Source organism: Ptiloglossa arizonensis, chromosome 7 (genome assembly GCF_051014685.1).
Source record: "Ptiloglossa arizonensis isolate GNS036 chromosome 7, iyPtiAriz1_principal, whole genome shotgun sequence".
Lineage (NCBI taxonomy): Eukaryota > Metazoa > Arthropoda > Insecta > Hymenoptera > Colletidae > Ptiloglossa > Ptiloglossa arizonensis.
The window spans coordinates 11,816,873-11,829,648 of NC_135054.1; the positions used below are offsets into that span (position 1 = coordinate 11,816,873).

At 38.5% G+C, this 12,776-nt stretch overlaps 1 protein-coding gene across 22 annotated transcripts in view; it reads left to right on the plus strand.

The window, feature by feature from the left end:
• LOC143148799 (uncharacterized) overlaps positions 1-12,474 on the plus strand; it is a 113,986-nt gene extending 101,512 nt beyond the window's left edge. For 9 of the 22 annotated variants that reach the window (XR_012992589.1, XR_012992603.1, XR_012992594.1 and 6 more), the window contains 5 exons: positions 918-986; positions 1,862-3,148; positions 5,748-5,973; positions 10,593-10,671; positions 10,820-10,889. Coding sequence is in view for 5 of the 22 variants with exons in the window: in XM_076315449.1 (XP_076171564.1) it covers positions 918-986; positions 1,862-3,148; positions 10,593-10,671; positions 10,820-10,886 (1,502 nt within the window). In the remaining 17 variants the exon portion in view is untranslated. Of the gene's footprint in view, positions 1-917; positions 987-1,861; positions 3,149-5,673; positions 5,974-7,455; positions 7,553-10,592; positions 10,672-10,799 lie in introns of those variants that run through there. The other 13 variants (XR_012992600.1, XR_012992604.1, XR_012992601.1 and 10 more) reach the window with 11 other exon arrangements.
• Positions 12,475-12,776: the final 302 nt, after the last annotated feature.

Consider the following 12,776-nt stretch of genomic DNA (forward strand, 5'->3'; position numbering starts at 1 on the left):
ATTGCGTTATACATATTACATACCAGCTGTGTGTAACATGATTAATTAAGTTGACGCTTTTCTGTAACTTAAGTTTTGGTAGTCGTACCAAAATGACCGAAATGGTCATTGCACTGTGTCATTCGTAATAAATTCTAACACTCTGATCTCAGTCACTCTTAGTGTACTAATGTTCTACATGATCTTTTTCAAGACAGAAATATTCAACGTACTATAAAGTGGAACGCTGCATTTGTTTATTGTGATGAAATTGATATAGAATTAGAGGCACAGTTTGTTAGTTTGTTGTTTGTAGAAAATGAGTGCCCGATTCACGGATCCCAATTAAACGAAACCCCTCTGTGTTGCAATTTTCTTTTTTCTTCTCTCCAGATTCATTTATTTAGTATAAACTTTACATTTAAGTCTCACCTGTCACTTTATAGTATGGTAATTGAAACATATAATAATGAAAAGAAAAAAAAAATTATACACGATCAACTATAGCAAATATGAGACAACCTGGTCCGTTTACATGACTTTTGTTTATTTGCTGTTCTTATTTTCAGTTTGTGCGTTTTAACTTTTTTAACATTTCTTTAATGCATGTTTTCAGGTTTTTTATGCTATTTTATTTAACAGTAATATTATCTACGATAAAATCTTTCGTTATCCATTGGTAATACAATTATCCGTTGAAAGCAACTACCTTATTTGTCAGTATCCATTTATTTTATTATAGCATAACATAGACATCATATATTATTATTATACGGTAATATATATCATTGAATTAACAGGAAACCACAACTAGCGAAGCATGAACCGAGGTATGCCATGCAGGGAAACATCATTCATCTAATCTTTGTCAGTTCATTGCTTTCAATGTTCATATTGTGATTTCTGTCCACTTATGCGGCGTTCGTTTACTTTTTCAGATGTTACCGAAGAGGCTGCGAGACGAGCACAGAATCTAGCCGATCGAACGTATTCGATGTCAAAATCAGGTAATGTATGGTCAAAAAAGATATAAAACTCACGAACACAGATCACAGGCCCAAGATCAATACGTTAGCAGATTCTATTTTGGTGCCCTCATTTATATTTAGCTTTATCTTCCATAGTTAGCACCTGCCGACGCTTTCACACTGACTAATATTGTGCGCACGTTTCTTACTAAATAGTTACCTCGTTGTGGCGTAGAGTAAACATATCGAACAATAAGATACATGATCTCTGTACAATAATTCAAATACTCGCGACGCCTACAGTCCATTCTCTGTGTAGTTCCTATCGAATAAGTAAAAAGTTTAGTTGGAACAACGTAGTTTAGTGAACTCCAATTTTATTTAGTTCGTAGGTAAGACGTATTCACTCGCTAATTCTTCACTGCGAAGAAGCGATCGCTTCTGACAGTTTCAGACGGTTCAAGCTTTGAATCGAATTCCCTACAATAAAAAAAAGTAAAAGAGAAAATAAAAAAAAAAAAAAAAAGTTTCCATATCGATTGTAATAAATTTAAATAACACATGGTTGTTTTCCAGGGTACATTTTAGTAAGATTCAGGCGCCACGATTAGACACCATTTAATGAGTGTTTTTATAAACAAACTAATCCTGTTGCAGTATTGATACTAACTAAAAACTAAATGTACAAGTGTGCTGCGCACACACACAGGCATATCGTGCGATAATATGCATGCGTGTGTGAGCACACGAGTTCAGTGTGTACGCGCGTACACACGAATACATATGTGAGAGAAAACACGCTGAATCTTTTAGTCCAACTGTCGCAGCTGGACTAGAATCGAAATTCTTAGTGTGTATCAATGTGCTTTATGTCCTTGTTCCTGTTCTTGTCCATGTCCTTTTGGATGGGTCAGGGCATGATTCGGCTGAGATTGATGGGACTGTAGAGAGGCATGCTACTTCTACTCCAACAAAGCAACCTGTTCCCGCCCCGCGACACTCTACCAGGTCGTCCATGAAAACAGACTTTCATCTAGATCTCAGAGATAACTCGTACACGCCGTACAGTCCTAAACACAAAACCACGGAACCGTCGGAGCCGTCGCAAGAGGAACACTCGCCGGAAAAGAGCAGCCCGAAGAGTAAAATTCCGGTGAAGATAAAGAAATCGATCGAGACCGAAAACGCGATCAATAAAACACTGACGAGCGTAGAGTCCGATGTACGCGCGACGAAACTCGACACCCGACACATTCAACCGGAGGTAGCGACGATTGATTCGTTCGTTGCACAGTCGGTAAGTCCTGCGAGATACACTTCGGATAAAGCGTCGAAAGATCCACTCGAGAAACCATCACGCGAAACAGAAACGGAGAAGGGCGCGGAAATTCTCGAGGAGCGAAACGATACGCAGAAATTGAAAGATTGGAAAGGTACACACGGAACGACGACCAAGGTAGCCGCGTCTGTTGGCCTCCTCGAGCCGGTGAGATCCGACGAGGTAGCGGTGATTCGCGAAACCGTTGAAAGATCGGAGATCGTAACGATAACCAAAGAGAACGACGGAACTGATCCGATTGAATCGGATAGAACCGTAACGAGAGTAACCAAGATCATCGAAAGTTTACCAATGGACCTCGAGGATAGTAATTCCACGACGATGTCACGTATCGAGAGAAACGTTACGGACGAGGTGATATCGACGGAGACCGTAGTGAAGACGACGACGACTGTACGGTGCGTGACGACCGAGTCCGTTGACGCCGAACAGACCGAACGGATCGTTAAGACGATGACGACTGGTGGTAACTACCAAGACACGATGCCGACTATCGAGGAGATCTCGACGAAAATAACGAAAGACGGTGACGAGGTGTACGAGCCGTGGGCACATTGCAGCACGACCGAACGTTCGTTCTACGAGACGAACGACGAGAAAGCCGAGCAATGGGAGAACCAGTGTTCCCAAGACACCTCGCCCGGTTCCGGTAACGGCGACATTTACACAAAGAACGATAGCTCACGGCACGAATTGAACAGTGACACTGATAGTGATAGTTCACCACAACCGAGACGAAGATCACCAAGCAAGAGGCGTACAATAGGCAGTTCCAGCGGGTCTGATGTAGCACTGCACGAAGGTGCGGAGCTGTCCCCGTTGGAGGACGACCAAGGTACCGCACTCACAGCTAACCTTCTAAGTAAGCAATGTACATATCCCGCTAACCAAGTTACCAGAGAAACGTAATCGAATCCAAGAACGTGAATTACGCATACGTTACGCTTTTATCGTGAATCGCTTACTTTTCTGCATGTACCTGCGTCTTTTAGTATTTCCGTTCTGTCTGGTGTACGATCGAACTCGTACCGACGTATTGTTCTCACGCCTTGCAACAATGATATGTCGCTTCGCTGGATTTTTTTTTCTTTTTTTTTTTTTTTTTTTTTTTCTCCCCGTCGAAACGTCGCAGTGACTTTTTAGGCGGTCACTCGAATCAGGTGAAACAGGTATCAGAGTGAAAAATTACGCGAACGACGATCAAAATTTGATGAAAGTGTGAACGAAATTTTGATGTTTCATTTACGCGACTTTGCACGAAATACGAAATAAATCTTGCGTCTATCGGTAAATAGAAATCGATTCGTGACGAACGAGAATTCGAAACACGTGAAAAACCAGGTTTTCTTGGTAATAAGCGGAAGTATTATGTCCATACCCGATGTAGTACAATGTTCCCTTGTTAACTGATCGCGAGTCGCAGAGATTTCTTTTAGAAATCGATATTTTCTTTGTCTCGAGCCACACGTGTAACGTGCAACGAAAATTTTTTAATTTAACATTTTTTAATTTCTACATTCATCGTTGAATCTTCGCGCGAGTATTACCAACGCACCGGTGACGTTTTCTAGATAAAAGTAAGTTCATAAAACCGTCTCGTTCTATGGACGTTTTAATTTGTTTAATCAAAGATAGTCTTAACGAGGCGTTTGGATGTATTTTTATCGAGTAAACCTTGTTCGTGTGTATGGATAATACTCTCGCGAAGGTATAACGAAATATACAACAATTGTGCGTGCATGTGTGCTTTGTCGAGTTACACGTGCTGAGTAAATTGAAATAACGATGGAGATGATTCGTAGTCAGTAATCGAGGAGAGAAATTTAATCGTTTAACGAGGGAATGCTGTATATACACTGCATTGCATGACTATATGCTTGCATAACACTATAATTGGAGGTGTACTCGCATAAGGTGGAAGGATGTTTACCGTATAAAGTGATAACTACTCGCGAGGAAAAACAAAGCTTGTGAAAGGCAGTCGTAAATCTGCGTACCTGTGTAGTTTCTGATTCTTCGTGGATTTATCGTGGGCGAGAACTATATCATAGGGTTTTGGTGGTCGATTCAATGTGCTTCGATCGAAAAGAAGTTTTCCCCTTTCTTCCTACCGTTGGTCTTGGTTGAACGGATAAAGTGATCAGGGGCTTCTGGGACTAGCATACTTTCCATTGATGTTCATTCACGGTCAGACATTTTATATGGCGAATCAAAATTTATGAAATCGTATGTATTCAAAAAGAAATATCGTACTTCGTGATGCTTTCAACGAGACACAATTTACTAGTTTGTCCAATTTGATGTCTCCTCTGATAGACGAGAAAAATAATATATTTGGAGAAAATCTTGGCTTCATTTTCGAAGATATTAAAATTACTTTCCACCGCGAATTGTCATTGTTATATTCAACAGGTGATGTTATTTTTTCCAAGGTCGAATGTGAGAAATCAATTCTTAAAAAAAAAAAACCAGAGTGATCGTTGTTACGCGTTCATTTTATATATATTTGCAACGAGTTACCGAGTGCACGTTATTGAAACATATTAATCGAAGCGAAAAATAATTACATCGAAGCAATCGGTACGAGACGACGATATTTCTTTTTAAATAAATCAAATACAGAATTGTTTACTTTCCGTTCCATAATTAATCATGTGTACATTTATCACGTGCCAAAATCACAAAGTAATAAGAGTACGAACATTATCGAGACAATAATAAATATCGATTGTATCATTATGCGTGCATTACGCGCACAGGATTTGTTACATAACCGCATAATATTTTCATATCGGAAAAATTTCTTTGTGTCACTTAATATCACATTTAACGTTACACGGCCGTCCCGATTACTTCCAACAAACGAGTAACAAATTTCTCGGTCGCAAATACCGTACCTAAACAATCGGATTGTCACGGTAACGCAATTGGCTCTATCGTACATCACACGTATCGAATACCTGTAACGACACGTTAAAATGAGTTCAGCTCCGAGCACACAGAAATTGAATTGTTTCCCGGTCCGCCTTAAAAAGTTACACGTTCTACTCCTTGTCCCGAGCAAAGCTTCACATTGGGGTCAACTTAATCCAGATACTTACAATTAATCTCAAGGAGGAGTGATATTTCGTCAATAACAACCGGAGCAACGCACGCGAAGCTCTCCAGCTTTTCGGGCTATCGATGTTTTAAAATTATGGAAACCCTATTATTTCTTTTATTTTTTTTTTTTTTTCCTCTCTATTGTCATGCGTATCAGAACTATTTAAAATCAACCGCATCGCTGCAAATCAATCTGTCGAACGTTACGGCTCGTTAATTCCTGCTATTTTCTTCATATACTTCGCCCGCTGTTCTCTCATACTAATCACGGCGTGGGATCCGCAGAATTCAGTGAAATCAATTTATCCGAAGCGTACGGATCGCATAGAGGAAAGCTCATAGGTGGCGTAATCTTTAAGTGACAGAAACAGACAGTTCGGTACAGTCGGTTTGTTCGAGCACGCGGCGAAGTACAGTAGAGGGAACACCTAGGACGAAGACTTCCGGTAGAGCAGGCTGCGCGTGTTGGATGAGCGTAGCCGCCGCTACGTTGGTGGTCCTACTAGCAATTTTTCTTACCTTGGAGCCACAAACATTCCAACGTGCCATCTACACCCTCTCTAACAATACCCCAAGGCAAGCTGGGTACGATTTACCCTTCATTTTATTTATTTCTATTAAAAGGAATTTGTGATCAACCATGTTAAACCGGTGCTGCGAGCGTTTCAAATGTCCCATGCCCAAAATTATTTTTTTTTTTATTGTACAACGACTACTTATTCCCGACAACTGGTAACGCTATTGGTCTAAACGAGTACTTCTATCGTCGAACCAGAGATCACACGATCCTGATAGAATGTTCGTAAAATGTTTGACTAAACCTTAAGACTAAACCTTTTCACCGCTATGGGTAAGAAAGTATTATCGTTTTTTTTTAAACATTCGGACGTTTCAAGATATGAAATCGGTAATTCTCGATACTTAAAGTCAGTCCCGCGTTCGAAACTTTTCTGCTGAAATCTTTACGAGTGAAAGTTGTTAAATCGCGATCTTTCGAAATTGTTCACGGAAGAAAATGTTCCGTGGTGGTACTCTTCGATTAGCTTCGTAAATTTTCAAATGTATAACGTTAGGATATAAATTGACACGCGTGTTACGATTAAGATTTAAAAAACGTTTAAGAAAATTACACGGAACGTTTTCTTCGGTGGTCAACTTCAATGGAAGATCATCCACTGTTGGAGCTTTTGTTTCTCGATTTTACAGATATTTTTAGGAATATCGTCTACACACGATACAGTATATACCTTCTTAATACTTTGATTGGTTCTTGATAAGATATGAAATCGGTAATTCTGGATACTTAAAGTCAATCCCGCGTTCGAAACTTTTCTACTGAAATTTTAACTAATGAACCCGTGACAGTGTTATTTAACGAAACGGTTCAATCGCTTTGTTCTCGAGGGGATATTTTCAGCGATAAACGTACTTGCAAAGTATGCATCGTCCCAGAAAATTATCGAATTCGTTGTAGCTTTACGTCCACCGTGATATTAAAAAGTAAAAATCAATTGAAGCCAATTGAAAGAGTGCAAGCGCACAAATTGAACTCGCCGATGAGAAACTTTAAACCGACGTTTGCAACTAATTTCGCACAATGTTGGTTTAATTCTCGTTACGTAAAATATATATACGTGTGCGTATATATATATATATATATATATATACATATGTATGTATGTACAGAACGAAAAATTGTACGTATTACTTAAACATTGTCCTCGTAATGGCATTCGGGCGAAACCACGTATCGCGTGGCAAGTGAACTTGGATGAGATATAGGTATGCAAGCTTTCTTTTTCTGAGACATTCGATCGATCCCACCGATAGATATCGTACACGATGCATGATTTAATTATAATCGATACCACGCATGATCTTTATTGCATTTTAGATCAGTCCGAAGTCGTTGTATCCTGCAGCGTTTTTACACGCAAATAATTTTCTCTTATCCCATGATACAATTTTTTCTACGCTTGGTGCACGTGTCCAAGAAATCCGTGAAAAAAGAGCTCGTTTCTCACTTTGTTTTCATGCGTCTTATAGTTCACTATTTACCCTTTCTAGCTCTTCTGACAATAAGCAACTCAAGATAAAGCTAAAGTGTAGAGGGACCAACAAATCGTGTTTTTAGTCACGTTAGGATTGTTAGGCGAATTGTCATGTAAGTAGCCTTTATCTATGTATACGCGCGTGTCGACACGTTACCCATACACCATACAAAATGGCTGGACAGATTGAATTCCAATGAACCTACCACCGCTTCAGAAGGTACTTCGGTACAACTCGATCGCAGCTTTTGTCAATGCAGAACGCATTTAGGGTAGATTCCCGTCTTAGCGATATCTGGAAGCGCTCCTACCTTTATGTTCAAAGCTGCAAAATATCTAACTTGCTGAAGACATAATCGTGCGGCAAGTTCTCCCTGCATCTAAGGTAATCCTCACCTTCTCTTCCGAGCAATTTTTACGAATTTTTCGAACCGTGAATTAATACCCGATCCCTTCAAGTAATACCCGATCCTTTCAAGGTGTCGATGCCTCGATATAGTTCGTCAAAATGGAGTTCAAGATTCAAAATGCAATTATTAAAATCGTGTCTTCCACGGACCCTATCGAATTTATTTACCTTTTGTATGTAATTAAATGTATGAAAATGAAACATTCCAATAGTTTACTTAATATTCCATAAATTGTGGAACTCGAACGTTTTCACAAGGAAAGTTATTTTTGTACCTGTTTCCTTAATTTCACTTCTTCGTCGTTACGAAGGTGAAGCATTTTTTATTAAAAAAAGAAGCTTCTTTGAACGAGACACTTTGCGTTTATTTAACGTACGGAGAAATCACCTTGAAAGGACGAGTTATACGGAAATTTTGATGTACATCGAAAGATCTACATTTTCGGGTGGTCTTGAATGTTTACCATTATTGAAGAAGTAAGTTTGTTCGGAAGAGAAGCTCTGGAGACACACGAGCCTGTAGAAATGCACAAAGATGCCTCTTCCTCCCCCGAGAGAAGCTAATACTACCCAAAACCGCAGTAATACTTTCAATAATACTTGACCGTTCGTCTAACAACACTAACTGATGTAGTTAGTACGCGCCCTTTAAACTTGTTGCCACTATACACAGGGTATTTCAAAGAGCTACGGTCAAAACCAGAGAGCGTATCCCTCGGTCGAAAATTGTAAGTACGAAAATGTTTCTATGACGATTAAGCAAGCTCGAACTGTCGAATTGTGGCTGTAAATTGCGAATTTTGTTTCTTTGCTCTAGTATTGAACACCGAATGTTTATTTCACCTGTTCGAAGCGTTGTTAGCGATTGTTTACAGTTACGAACAATGTACAGTAACTCCTTGATAAAAGTCACAAATTCGGGCACGCTTCGAGACTTTTAACGAGTACCATAAATGATTTTTTACTGGGAATCGATTCGAAATCGAACGTCGCGTGTACCGCTTAACGAGCGAGATGGATGCAAAATAAATTTTGAAAATTAATGGAATAAAAATCGTTGATGCAAAATGAATTTTTATATACTCCATATTCGTGAGAATCGACGAGATTTTCCCTTGGAAAATGAGTCCAAACACGACCTCGTTCGAACTGTTTGTAATTATACACGTAACACGAATAATCGTTTTTGAAAAATCTTTTTTACTTATTCTCATCGGGAAAACATTGCTCGAATTCATTGACAATGACACTCTGGTGACGATAAAATGAGAAATACGCAGATTTTTCATCTTCGTTATTGGGGGACGATTCTCGAACGTTTATCGAGGTGAAAATCCGGACTTTTAACGAGAAGTTACTGTAATACTATTTATTTCCAAATTTTTACAAGACAGACCGTATCGAGTAGCGTTTGATCCCTTGTTTCGTGGCAGTTTAGCCAGTTCCCGTTCGTATATCCCATCCGATTTTAGAAATTCTTCTAGATTAGATTTCGTTACAAACGTTCGGTACTTGTTTTCCACCGAAGAAAAACCCGCTTTCTGTTTTTCACCGTGGTGAATACTCTTCTCTTGTATCGGATAGTCTGAGTACTTATATATCTCATGACTAACTTGCTAAACGCTTTACTATTCAGTAGCTTTTATCAGCGCTTCACACGAGCTCGCTGCGTGCAGCACAGTCCTGCTTACAAGGGAGGTTCCTTTGAATTTACTTTGTTAACGAAATTCGCCAGATTTCCATAGTAATTGGATCGGAGAAACGTGTGCTTTGTTCCATTTGTATAATATCTCGCGATCCGTTATTCAAGATGAAATTTCTACCGAAAGGATCGTGTTTTCCTGTACCTGAAACTGGATGGATAAAGAATCTCGAAAGATATCATTGGATTGAATTGTTTATTGCATTAGAATTTATACCGTAGCTTATCTGGGTGGAAATTCACGGAGAAACATCGTCCACGATATTAGAAATAATTTCGTAAAAACTTGTCAGATTATCGTACCAATACCGATTGACAATATTCGAGTACGTTGAAAAAGTTCGTTGAAAAAGTTGAACGTTTGTCCCGTGTTCGATTACTTGAAAAAATGTGCAGTTTTTCATTGACATTACCGTCCAAAGGATCGAAACCTTTCTTGTGAGAAATATTCTGAACATGCCTAAATAACTGTACCATACTCGATTAAAAATGATGGAACGGACTCTCAAGCGCTGCTATTAGTGCATACTATTTCAATTACACGCGATCGAGACGAAATCTTAACGAAAAGAGGAATAAAAATGGAATCACACCGACAAACGTACGTCGCATGCATTTAAAATTCGTAATCGTCGAAGCATAGGGAGCCTAAATATTTATATGTTTCGATACGACCTCGATAATATATACTATTCGCTTCCTGTGGCAAACGTTGTGGGACCAAATTGTTAAAGATTATATCATCTCACGAAGGAACGCGCAAAATTTAGTAACGATGAAAATGACACGTAAAGTGTAAGAAAAGCGGTTGCATAGTTGGCTGATTGAGTGAAAATGCGTATTATATATTATGTATCGTCAACTGTATAGCAATGTTGTTACTTTTTTTATATGTGTCTAGTATTACCCCTTGTTTTGGGCATGATGTAAAATTGAGAGATATACAATTGGTACTTGTATCTATGTGAACCGCTAAAATAGTAAGAAACGTATACCACACGCATGGGCACGAGTTTTAACGAGTTCTTGTTTTGTTACACAGAATCTGACTTCTTGCAACATAGCGAGCCATCCTTCATGGAAACGACAACGACGGAAGTGGACCCTGAAACCCAGGAAAGGTAATACGAGCGACGTTAAAATACGAAGGCAGAAATCGAAACGAATCGAAATCTGAGCTACGGTGTCGATGGGAAATCTTTCCACGTTAGGATAACTCTGGTAAACAAGGCTCATAGTGTACAGCTAGAAAATGAATTGTTGTTGCAGAATAACGAGAACTGTACAAGTTGTTGCAACGACCAGCGGTACCGTTAGCGATGCAGACGAATTGTGAGACTCCATGCAGAAAATCGTCGACCGATTCATGATGGAAGAGAAACGAGATCAGTGAAGCATCGAAAGTTTCATGGGCGATCATAGGAACAGAATAGAATCCTTCATCAGCTGATAATACCATGGAAAGGAAAAGAAGACGTTTAAAGAAATTCTTTAGCACTAATTCAAGAAAGCACCAGTCTAGTTCGACGCATCCTCGAGCGTCGAGCCAAGACACGACGTTCTCTGTACAAAGATCGGAAAGAGATCTCTGTTCGCATCTGTATCTATAAATGTCAATGCAAAGTATATCTTATTATCGCGGTGCTTCTCGTAAGCACAGGAAAAGCATGCACGACAACTATCACATTCATGGCCTACGCTTCGGATTTGCTTGCCTTTTGGTTACGTTAAATTGCCTTACGTATTTACGTTTAATCTTGCGATCGAATAGCGTGTGTCGTTGCTAGTCCGACTAGCTTGATCCGCTAGTTTTCACTAAGCTAACCCGTCCATGTACAACGCCTTTCTCTCATGTTGTTCAAAGCGAAAGACAAGAGGAGAACATAACGAATGAGTATGCACCTTGTAGGAACAACATGGACGAACAGAAAAGAGAGTGTTTGTCTCGAATGCACGCTCGACCAACATTACAGCGATATATATTTGTAAACGTTCTTGAGGAAGAAAACGGTATGCGAGACGAAATCGAGAGATAGATCTTATGGTGACTTCGCAAAACTCGCCACTTGGCAGTTCGTTTTAGCTTTAGGATGATTGTATATCTATCTGCGCAATACATCGCTTTATAGGTCTGCAACAACACTTACGTCACACACATACATACACCGAGCAAAAGAAAGAAAGAGAGGTTCTAAAAGAAATGGAGTTTTTTTGTTGCTATTCGAGTTGATGAAAATTCGAGAAAACGTGAGGATTTGGAAGCCATCTTGTAGATTCGGATAGCAACAAAGAACAAATGTTTTTATGAATCAGAATACAATGTAAATGTAACTTATTTAAAAGAAATATTTCCTAACAATTTTTAATTGTATATATAATAATTTCTTAGCGTAACTTATATAAATGTACTATTATACGATTGTAATAATTGCAATATTATAACACGAATACTTTATTTATATAGCAAAATCATTGGACAAATTATTAGACACATAAATCTTAAAATCCGAAGGAACGTTAATTGGCGATCTATCCTTCGTACGATCGTGTAAATTATGATGACTATTATAAAGAGGAAAAAGTAAATGATCCGAGAATGATAGAAAATACGTTGTTTAAACTTTGATGACTCGAAACACGTTTTAATATTTAAGCAGCATTAGCTTTCAGTGTATAACACAGTTTTAAAAAGCACAGAAAGGAATCGTATAGTATGTATTTAAAAAGAACAAATATATACTTTAAATAAGGTATTCTATTAATGTATAATATATTGAAAAGATATGATTATGCATCTGAAGTTTATAAATTATTATCTATAATGACTGTTATTCTATGTTTAATAGACTTGCCTAGAGCCTATCTGACCTAAGGACCAAAGGCACAATCACACACGCATCAAAATAAAACATTATGCTCCCATGTATTGTCGTAACATTTATTGTAACACATCACGGACGTTGCGATACTGGCATTTAAATATTTCGACTGCTATAAAACATGATTCATATTGCGAAAGAAAAAGGTATTTTCCCCTTTGCATAAGACACAAGCTAATGTAATATGAAAAACTATTGTAAAACCCATTGACAACAGAATTTTTTTATTCGCTGTCATTTCTGTCCAATATATTAGTACATTTTTTACAAAACACTACTACCTTTACTATATTGCATATATTAATAAAGATATATGCAAACGAACTTTTAAAAGTTGACCACGTAAC